Genomic DNA, 11,249 nt, shown 5'->3' on the forward strand with positions numbered 1-11,249 from the left:
CTTTTCAAAAGTTACAAAAGACTGTATACCACTAGATGGTGCTAATTATGCCCATAGCAAAAAACAAACAAACCTCAATGCTTCAAATAAATCCTCTATTTTCCCTGTCATGAGCTTGCTATATCATTTGTCATATAGTATGTGATTGCATGTTGTTTTGTGTTTGATGTCCCATCAATGCTTTTTGTTTTGCATGCAGTTATGGCATGAGATACATTGCAAAAGTTCTGAAGAACAGCCTTCATGAAAAGTTTCCAGATGCCTCAGAGGATGAGCTGATGAAGGTAGAAGCACTCAGATGTATAAATATATTTATATTTTCCATTCGCTGTACAGTATGTTATGATTCTGCTCATACAGTCCCTGCATGCTTTGTTATTGTGAGCAGGTGAGTGCAATTGAATTTTACTAAGGATTTGAAAGAAGTGTTCTCTTGTTTCTATTTCAGATTGTAGGCAACCTGCTGTACTACCGCTACATGAACCCAGCCATCGTGGCACCTGATGGCTTCGACATCATCGACATGTCAGCTGGAGGGCAGCTTCACTTAGACCAGCGTCGTAACCTGGGATCCGTGGCAAAGATGCTGCAGCATGCTGCTGCTAATAAGCTGTTTGAGGGCGAGAATGCACATATGACGCCAATGAACAACTACATATCTCAGACATATGAGAAGTTCAGGTACAAATGTTTCTGAAGAAACTTTGATTTGTCCGTCAATACTGAGCTTAGGTAAGTCTTAATTACATACAGTATGCTTTTGGTTCTTGGTCAAAAACAACATGACGACACATGAGGTAAAGCAAATCTGGCACTTGGCTGTTATGCTCTTTGTTTTTGTTGAAGCTGAATCTGCAAAAAAAAAGAAAAAAGGAGAGACAATTTTTCCTTCCAATAACAAAGTAAAGAGAATGAAAAAATAAAGTAAACCCCGTTGATAAACATGTTTCACTTGTGAGGTCAGGAAGAGGTTAAGCTGACATGGTGGAAGTAGAGGTAATCCTGGCAAAGGAACAAGCTGTTTCAGCAAGTAGGTAACATGTTGACTAAAATCAACTGAACTCCAGATGGACCTGTACAAACTCACAAATTCGAAGGGCTGGGCCAGTATGTGTGCAGTTATCAGCCCCTAATCTTTGCCAAAGTGATTTACTCATCATTACTGGAAGTCCACATAGACCGTAGTCCATTTTCTGGAAACAAGTCAGTATGAGTTATTTACCCTAGCTCAGAAGGTCAGATGCACGTTAGAAGAAAATTCAGCATTTAGACTGCACAGTTTTTTTTTTCTTGTGTTTTTGCTAATGACTGATATCCACTAACTTCTGATATTCTCCTGATATTCCTCTTGCAGGGTATTTTTCCAGTCAGCCTGCGATGTCCCTGAACCTGAGGAGAAGTTTAATATTGATGAATACTCAGATATGGTGACTCTAAGCAAGCCGATCATCTACATCTCAATAGAGGAGATCATCAATACTCACTCGGTAAAGCCAAGCACAGTGATCAACATTGTTTAATAACAGATTTGAACTCAACTGTAGGTGTCAATCAAGACCTAAAATAACAGTTCATCAGCAATGCTAAAGAGTGCGTGCACCAGCTAATGATTCATCATAATTATGATTCATAAATTAAGATTCATACCTCTGTCAGTCAGTGGCATGTTTGTGCTGATATTACAGTTACCGTACAGCATCTTTTTAATGTCATACCAGTCTGTTCCGATGTCTCTCCAACTGCTTTTATGTTGTCTTCATCTCTCAACTCTTATTTTCCCTTTTGTTTCAGTCATATGCACAATGTGCTGGAAACTCACACTTGTTTTTATAATGATGCATTACTAGCGTTACTACTTCTAATACTAGCAGTACTGCTAGGAATTTGACCCTTTCCCCTACAATACTACATTTTAAGAAAATTCAGAATATGGATAAAATATTTGAGTGTTTTTAAAATGAACTAAATGCTCAACATAAACCTTATTCCTTAGTACATTTCTACAACAAACTCAATTTATCTTCAGTTCCCATGCTTCTTAAATCCCACCATTCCATATGTTGTCCTCTATTAGGAGGTATAGTCATATGTATAGTCTTATCCGTCATTTATCCTATTTCCTTTCTCTATAATACCAGACCACTTCCTTGGAAAGGGGGTAGTGGTAAGGACGTCAGAAGGTTAAAGCCATCTGTGTCCTTTTGTCATCAGTTGCACTCAACACTTATTCACACAGGGACTAACAATAGAGATGCTACACATATTGGTTTGAACAGATGTTCTCTCAACCTTCATTTTGCACACTTAGATAATTGTATCATTTCTGTTTGGTTGATATGTGAAGAAAAGATAATTTTATTTTTTTGATTAATTTTACCTATGCATTTGTATTATCTGTAGGCCTTAAACTTTAGCACTTGTGACCCATAACTCTGTTTGGTTGTTTCTCTATCTGGATGAATCTAACAAGGTTCATTCCCTGGGTCACACATTTTTTGAATGACGAGTTTCACAGTAAATATTTAAGCTTTTTGTACAAGACTAATCATGTCTGGATTTGTTTAGCTGCTTCTGGAACATCTGGAGGCCATCTCTCCTGACCACAATGACTTGCTGCATGAGCTGCTGCAGGATCTGGGAGATGTCCCTGATGTAGAGACATTGCTCGGTACTCTCAAACAAACTTATATTTATATTAATCCCAAGTTAATCACAAGTTGTCTATAGTGTTTTTATAATTTTACCCTGCCTTATTTCAGGTGAACCAAATGATCCAAACAGAGAGAGTGCTCTGACCCAGCTGGCCAAGACGGAGCTCTCCCTCACCTTAACCAGCAAGTTTGAGCTACTGGAAGGAGATGACAAAGACTTGAAGACTCTAATGACAAAGTAAGTTTATTGCTGGAGCCTGTTGTCAAGCTTGTCCAATATTGCAATTTAATGTTGCAATCATCTGTATTATTAGAGTATCATGTTTGGGATTGCCACAAATGCCCTGTGATGCACTGTACTTAACCCTTTTTGACACAGTGTGTGTTTCTTTGTGGCTATCACTCAGTAGCATGTCTTTGTTGCCTTTCCGGCTCTTCTATCATTTCCTGTCCTAAAAGGAAGGGGCTTGGTGGTCAGGGTTATCTTGCCTCTAAACATGTATCCGTCTGGTCTTCTTACAGGAGACTGTATTTGAGAGTTGGTCTCTCCCTTATTTTTTGGCATATCAATTTTTTAAGTTGTGAAATAAATGTGAGTTAATGTATGTCTATAATGTAATGTTATGTGTCATCTACATTTGGTTGTAATTGCATAATGTGTTCACACCATGCTAGCAAGACCTAGGAAACCAGTTGTAGGAATACAGTATAGAACATACAGACATATATATGGTGGCACGGTTGGGTCCAAGCCTGCATCAAAATATAATTAGATATTCTCCTGCTCCTGCGGCGTAACTTCCCAATGTCATTGCGATCTGTTCAGTGGATTTTAAGGTAACTGGACAACAAAAATAACCTTGTTGATCAAGAGAAGGTGATGTTAGATGGGTGAGTAGTGCTTGTGCTTGCTAGTGACTGTGGTTAGTGGTAACAAACATGTTTTCTCTCTGTGTGTGTAACAGGACAAAAAAGCTTATAGTGGATGTGGTTCGGATTCAACCTGGGGAGACCTTGCCTGAAATTCTTGAGACCCCAGCTAATGCCCCACAGGTGATATATCTATCTTGTTTTTCCTTACCCATATACTAACAGCAATGTTTATCTCTCAAAGGAATACATGCACTGAATTAGAGTTTTAACACTTTTTGCACTTCTTGTATGACTTTGCTCCTGAAGGAGTTGGAACATACTAAGAATGTAGAGCGCCGGGCTGTCCAGGATGCTCAGACACCAGAAGGTCTGAAGAGCAGCCCAGCAGTACTGGAGGACAGCCAGCTGCCTCTCGAGCAGAAGAAGAGGAAGATCCTGAGGAACCTCCGTAACCTGGAGCAGGCTGGCCTTGTCACTACTAGTAACAAATACCAGGACCTTATCAATGACATCTCAAAGGTACATAAGCTACTCTTCATTCACATCGAAAGATGCATAACTCCAGTGCCAGTCACAGTAAGAGTGTAGTCAGGTCAGTTCAGATTCTGAATTTGTAAAGTAAATCTGTAATTGACAGGACATTCGCTACCAAAGACGCTACAGACAGAGGAGGAAGGCCGAGCTTGTGAAGCTCCAGCAGACACTGACAGCACTCAACTCAAAAACAGCCTTCCACCAGGACCAGATGAACTATTACGATACCTACATCAAGACCTGCCTGGACAACCTCAACCGGAAGTGAGTTACACCTATACTTCTCATTCCTTGTGTGGCAGAAGAGTCTTTCAAAACATTTCTTCTCACTGCACGTAAATGATAATCTTGCTTTTGATTATCTGTGTTGTGTTGATGGTTGGATGGGCAGATGATTTTACATATGTATGTGTGTATTGTGTGTCCAGGAATGCACGCAGATCTATAAAACTGGACAGCAATAAGGGCAGTAAGAAGTGGAAGCCACAGTCTCTGAAGTACACTGCAGCAAGGCTTCACGAGAAAGGAGTCATCCTGGAGATAGAAGGACTTCAGACAAACCAGTGAGTTGAGCTGTTCACCACTTAGACTAGCTATCAGAAGGGGCTGGGTATTTATTGTTACCAATGGTCAGATATTGGATTTTTACACCACTTAAACTGTCTGTTGTTGAGCTGTGACATGCAGAGAACTTTTTTTTATTCAAAGTATTTTTAACTATTTTGGGGTTTTATTCATAACGTAAAACTGTAGTTTCCATTAGTTTATTTGTGTCCTACTTTATGACTTGTTTTTTGTTATACGAACAGTAGAATGTGTCATTTTTCTTTTTGTGGAAAGGAAAATATTTTTTGGGTAGACATCTGTCTTCATGCCCCACCTAATCTGTTACTCTTAAACTATTAGCATGCTCTTTAGAGTTAAGAGTTAAATCGTTAAACCAAGTACATTTAAGCTGATTTGAGTCCTATCAACAGTGGAAATGCTGACAACTACTGTCATTTAGTTTTTATATTTTTGCAACAATAGGACTTTTCCCCCATGTGGTGATTTGTCACCTTTTGTCATTAATCTCATGTTTTTGTTTCTTTTTTCTTTCAGGTTCAAAAATGTCATGTTTGACATTTCACCCACTGAGGAAGTTGGGGATTTTGAGGTGAAGGCGAAGTTTATGGGAGTTGAGATGGAAAAAGTACAGCTTCATTTCCAGGTAAACATTTCCCAAGTGCGTCAGAATTTCACGAAAAATAAAAGCAGCCCCATTAGTCAACACTAAACCTGGATGGATGAAATTTCCTCTTCCCCTTATCGGACTATTCACAGGAAATATCACGGAAACGGGGCAAATATTTTCCACTAAAGACACAATTGTTATTGTAATCAATTATCTGTATGTATGTATGTATGTATGTATTGAGTATGGAAAAAAATTTATATACAGTACATAATGTATGAATAAAATCTAATTGGCCAGTCGGTTAGTCAGAGCCACAAATAGTTTATATTGCATTTATGGAAGACTTCCTTTTAATGACAGTAATACAATAATTGAATCTACAACCATATAGTCAGAATGTATTATTTAAGTTTTATGTAAACCTTGGATATCAGCACCTGATCTCTATGGCTGAAAAGTTTACAAGCTGGTTTGTGTGTGTGTCTCTCATTGCATCTATTTTTTATTTGCATCTAGGACCTCCTTCAGCTGCAGTACGAAGGCGTGGCCGTCATGAAGATGTTCGACAAAGCCAAAGTGAACGTCAATTTACTCATCTTCCTCCTCAACAAAAAATTCTATGGTAAATGAGAAAGTACAGGGAGAGAGAATGCAACAGGAGAGGAGGGGGGAAACAGATTGTGCCTTCTGACAGTACTGAGTTTGTTGAACAAATTTAATTTAGTCAGAAAACATCCCATGGTGCAAGGCAGTGTTTTGTTTCGTTATAATTTGATAGATCACACCAAAATGAAATGTTATTGTCCAACTAAATGTGTCTGTTGTGTATTTTTCCATGTGGTGATTGTAAATGTAATGTATTTTTTAAGAATGAAATTGTAATGGTATTCATGTTTTGTATGTAAAAGATGTTGGGAAACACACTGTTATTGTTACCTTGTATGTTAAAACAACTTTAAAGGTTTGATGGAAATTTCAGACGAAACAGTACTGTCTATTAGTTCAGAAATGAAGCTGTAGAGCAACTTTCCAGCCGGCCTGCATGACCAGTGCCTTTTAATTAAAATGTTTAAAGAAACATGTTTTAATTAATAAAACATTAAAAACGATTTTAAGAGCTAAAACTGATGTTGTTTTAATATGTATTATCAGTATATAAGTGATTTCTAATGTTTCAACAATGTGCATAAATAAATTACACATGCCTACAGTTGTGTTTTTTCTCATGTCATCCATATTATCAGTAGTATTTTTATTTATCCATTATTTAACTTATCAACAAATGGTTTCTCAGTTGCCTGCCGACCTTAAACTTCTTTGGTCACACATAATTTGTCTGTAATGGGGAGGAGATGTGCAGGGAGGCGGAGTATCCACACTGGACTGTAATAACATGTTTGACAGAAAAACACCTCAGTAACTGTTGTGTGGCGTTCAGACCATTTCAGCACACATATAGGTGTGAAATATTTGGTGGATATACATTAGAGCCATGGTTCACCTGTCAGTTGGGGTGTTGGTGTTGTTTTCTCTCCACTGCTCAGCACTCACCTCTCAAAATGGTAAGTTGCTTTTTTAAACATAACCTTTGTGTAGAAGTCTGTTATAGTGCATAAGAGATGTGATTTCATCTGACTACAGTTAGTACATGCTTGTACTCTGCAGGGTTTTATAAATGCAAAATAGGATAACATTTACTATATTATATGACCCTTGTAATTAAAATTAAATGTGGCGTCTGCTGTCAGTTGCTTCAGCTATAACCTAGCCTATACAGTAGGAAACGCTTTTAATGCAGGGATAACACTGCGCTTACCTGAAACTGAAGAATGTGCCAGTCTGATAAGTACTGTAGGCTACGTAAGTGCAATTCAGTGGTACTTGTAGCCTATATTACTTAAGTATTTCGATTTTATGTTACTTAGAACATCTACCCCACTACACTGATTTTGTAGCTTTAGTTACCAGTTACTTTGCAAGTTAACATTTTTACTCACAACAGGTGATTAGTTTGTAATATATAAGTATGATTCATTGGTAGACTTCAACAATATATAAAGTACTTCAGATCAGCTCCTCTCAGACATTTAAATGTTGCTTACATGTTAATACATTAGTAATAATCCAATACTGTAATAATCAACATTTTGTGAGTAGCCATTGTACATACAGAATGTAATTCTAAATACCTTTTTGCTGATAATATTTTACTTGGGCTTTTACTTAATAGAGTATTTTTACAGTACGGTATTACTACTTTTACTTAAGTACAGTATCCAACATCTTCCCATACTACTGGTCATGGAAGATTATGAACAGGTTTAAAAAAAAAAAACCCAACTAAGCCTCCCGGCATCTCTTAACTGCCAGGGAATTTTACCGAGGTAAGTGTTGCTTAAAGTAAGATAACTAAAGCTAAATTACCTCCAGTCTATTAATGTACTAATTCTATATTGTATGTAGTGATGCATCATATATTTGTAAAATGTCTGAAATTATGAAAATATTCTTTTAAAGAGAGGATTTGGGCAGTGGTGGCCTTAAAGATTGTCCAATTGCAAAAACAAAATGAAAGTTTGCCACTTAATCTGAACTGCAGGAATGAGAAGAAAACAATTGTCCCTATAAAAACAGTTAACAGTAAAGTCTGTACTTTAGATTAAAGAGTAACTGGTACTGATACCGATTCATAGATGTAAAACCTGAGCAAATAAAACTAAAACTCCTGGCTAGAGATACTGTAAGTGAGAATTGGGTAACCTAACCCTTTAAAAAGTGTGGGTAACAGTGTGCTGTACATGCACTTCAGAACACCACTGATGTTTTCTGCTCTGTTTCCCTGTCTCTTTCAAGGCTCAGAGCTCCTCCCACGGACTTTCTCTGGTCACTTTGTAATGGTCACAGATGAGCCAGTAGAGTACATTGACCTGTCTGTGTTGGACAGTTTGAAGGATGATGGGGGCTCTGGCTCAGGGTTGGAGCAGGAGCCAGTAAAGAGACATGGCCACCATGGCCCACACCGACATCCCCAGAAGCGCTATTCTGTCTCAGAGGAAGCCAAAGCTTTTCTCCAGGGTCGCCTGGCAACAAGCTTTGTCCCTACCATTTACACCCTCGTCTTCATCATCAGCGTGCCCCTCAACCTTGTTGCCATGGTGATGTTTGTGCATCACATCCGTCCAAGAAAACCGGCGGTGATCTACATGCTGAACCTGGCCTGCGCCGACCTGCTGTTCGGCCTGCTCCTTCCCTTCAAGATCGCCTACCATTACCATGGCAACAACTGGATCTATGGCTCCTTCATGTGCAGAGTTGTCACAGCAGCCTTCTACTGCAACATGTATTGCTCTGTCCTGCTCATGACGTGTATCAGCATTGACCGTTTCCTAGCTGTGGTTTATCCCATGAACTCTCTGACGTGGCGCAGCCCTCAGACGGCTTCAGCTGTGTGTGCGGCCATGTGGCTGTTAGCCCTCGGAGGAGTGTTCCCTCTCCTGATCTCTGGGCAAACCATCTATTTGCCAGACCTGGGCATCACCACCTGCCATGATGTGCAGGATGTGGAAAACCTACAAACTTACTATCTTTACTTCTTCCCCATCTACTCCTCTGTCTTCTTCTTCATCCCTCTTGTCTTTACTGTTGTCTGTTACGTACGTATTATTCAGGCTCTGGCAGCAGCCAATGTGGAAAACCGCTCCAGGAAGACTCGAGCTGTGGTGATGGCTTTAGTCGTGCTGGTGGTGTTTGTTGTCTGCTTCACCCCCACCAACATCATCCTGATGGTTCACTATGTTCAGCTGTCCTTTAAGTCCAGTGACAGTTCATACCAGGCGTACCTGATCTCCATGTGTGTAGGCAGCCTCAGCTGCTGTCTGGATCCAGTCCTCTATTACTTTGGCTCCTCTCAGTGCCAGAAGCAGGTGGGAGCTCTGCTCAGATGTAGGCGACTGGTACAAGCAGAGAGCAGCTCAGGAACGCAAAGTACAAGAACCAGCGGGCGGACAGACAGCAGCAGGTCTTGCAAAATGGAGAGCATTCAAACTGGCATGGGGAGCCAATACAGCAGACTGGTAGCTTAACTACATGGACATGAGGAGCCTGCCTGAGACACTCTTCAAATATGCACACACACACACACACACACACACACACAAACGTACAGTATGATACATCATTGTCAGTGTGTATTGAACTCCTGACTAAGGAAATGCTGGATTTATTTGCACTTACATTAGCTGATTGGATGGATCATTGTTTACGTTAAAAACAATTAGCTATTTGTTATTTTGTAATAAGGAAATATATCCACCAGTATGACATGAGTATGAGTGTGATATCATTAATTCATTTAACAGCCAGCCAGTCCGCCAGATTTTTGTTTCATATTTGTTTTCCCAATGAATCATTGGAATTAAACAGTTACTGTACAACAATAAGGTTTTAATCTGTAAACATTACATGTGATGTAGTAACTGCATTATTTTAAGGCAAAAACAGCAATTTTGACATCACAGTTTTCATAATGCAATTCAGTATATCATCATCTGTTATAGTAAATATGTAAAAACATTAATCACTTCATGCACTGGCACTCTTGAAGCCAAAAACGTGTTTGTAAATAGCAACATTTGTGCTAAATCATAGATAATTCAATCAGAACAAAACTACTACATTATACATATTTCTGCTTAATACAAATAGTGCTGTATTTCTTTGTCTTTTTTTCATTGCTGCTCACTCTGTACTCTCTTTGTCATCGGGGCACAGCTCTGAAACACAGGAAAGGATAAAAAAAGATAAAATGTGAGAGAAGAACGGAAGAGATGAAATATTCCCAGAGCATCATGGGGCAATGTTGGCTCTATTTCCATTTCCTGGCCATGTGCATTTTGCTTCTTGTAATTCCTCTAAAAATGATGGTTGCTGCATAAAGTGTAGATTTGAATGTTGCATTTGAAAATACAACATCTCCACCTTGTGGCAACTTGTATAAATGATAGTGTCCAGTAAAGATCTCACAGGTCCCAGTCCATTACAGCTTACTAAAAAGTTACTGACCTGTTTTACCATCGTAGCTATGGAAGTTGTCTGGGAAGTTCAGACACCCAACATGTTTCTTGTAAATTTCCACATCTTTGGGATCTATTTTTCCTGTCCTTGCTGAAAGAGAAGGGATGTTTGAAAAATAAATAAACCACATTTGAAACTCTGACAAAACTGTGTTAAAGTTGATGAGGACAGGACTTACTGAACTGCAGGATGTATCTACCAGTGGTGTCCCCATTTCGAAAGGTGTCTGTCCACAGCAGGCAGTCAGAGCAAGTCTGTAGAATATGTCCTTTGTGGTCTGACAGATTTTCTTTAAAAGCAGACAAAGTAACTTATTATTATGCAATATTATTTATATGGATAATATATGTTGTTGTGCATATACTGTGATCTTATTTGTCCTGTTAATATCATACCAAATACATGTTGCTTTTCTCCTGTATTAATCAATACATCACTTGTCCACTTACTGCGAAACGTGGTGGCAAGTCCTGAAACTGTTGCATTTACCTCCCCTGAGATACACCGATTACTGAGAAACAAGAACATGTTGTGATAGAATTTTATTTTGAAAGGCTGAATATTTAACGTGGTAGACTTTTTTTTCTAACACACTGCTACAAACTTTATTTAAGGAGGATTCTGCCAGCATATTCAATTAACTAAATTACCAGACTTACAAGCAGTGATCTCCCCAACGTAATGTCACAATTTGACTGTCAGAAGTGGGTGACAAGTCTATCCAGGAGCTTTTCAGAGACTCCAGTGCCTTGTGGTACGGCTTGGGGTCACCAGCTCCCATCACATACACCCATTTTCCAAAGACCTTGACACAAAAAGTCAAGATTCATATAATATATGAATAATATCTGACTTATTGTTGATAATATGCGTTTTAAATCAAATCAACCATAATTGGGATAAATAAGACAAAACAAGGATCATGAGAACAACTTACCAGT

General features: G+C 38.8%; 2 protein-coding genes across 3 annotated transcripts in view; both read left to right on the top strand.

The window, feature by feature from the left end:
• iqgap2 (IQ motif containing GTPase activating protein 2) overlaps nt 1–6,445 on the top strand; it is a 32,991-nt gene extending 26,546 nt beyond the window's left edge. For both annotated transcript variants that reach the window (XM_051421894.1, XM_051421895.1), the window contains 11 exons: nt 200–284; nt 449–681; nt 1,355–1,487; nt 2,566–2,668; nt 2,760–2,889; nt 3,617–3,704; nt 3,831–4,043; nt 4,162–4,322; nt 4,487–4,621; nt 5,160–5,268; nt 5,752–6,445. In XM_051421894.1, the coding sequence (XP_051277854.1) occupies nt 200–284; nt 449–681; nt 1,355–1,487; nt 2,566–2,668; nt 2,760–2,889; nt 3,617–3,704; nt 3,831–4,043; nt 4,162–4,322; nt 4,487–4,621; nt 5,160–5,268; nt 5,752–5,865 (1,504 nt within the window). In that variant the 3' untranslated portion in view covers nt 5,866–6,445. The remainder of the gene's footprint in view (nt 1–199; nt 285–448; nt 682–1,354; nt 1,488–2,565; nt 2,669–2,759; nt 2,890–3,616; nt 3,705–3,830; nt 4,044–4,161; nt 4,323–4,486; nt 4,622–5,159; nt 5,269–5,751) is intronic.
• A 192-nt stretch (nt 6,446–6,637) lies between these two features.
• f2r (coagulation factor II (thrombin) receptor) lies at nt 6,638–10,455 on the top strand. The gene is made up of 2 exons (XM_051421896.1): nt 6,638–6,797; nt 8,089–10,455. Exons 1-2 carry the CDS (start codon nt 6,728–6,730, stop codon nt 9,315–9,317), a joined length of 1,299 nt encoding a protein of 432 aa, XP_051277856.1. The 5' UTR covers nt 6,638–6,727; the 3' UTR covers nt 9,318–10,455.
• The last annotated feature ends 794 nt before the right edge of the window (nt 10,456–11,249 follow it).

Source organism: Dicentrarchus labrax, unplaced genomic scaffold (assembly GCF_905237075.1).
Source record: "Dicentrarchus labrax unplaced genomic scaffold, dlabrax2021, whole genome shotgun sequence".
In the NCBI taxonomy this organism is placed as follows: Eukaryota; Metazoa; Chordata; class Actinopteri; family Moronidae; genus Dicentrarchus; species Dicentrarchus labrax.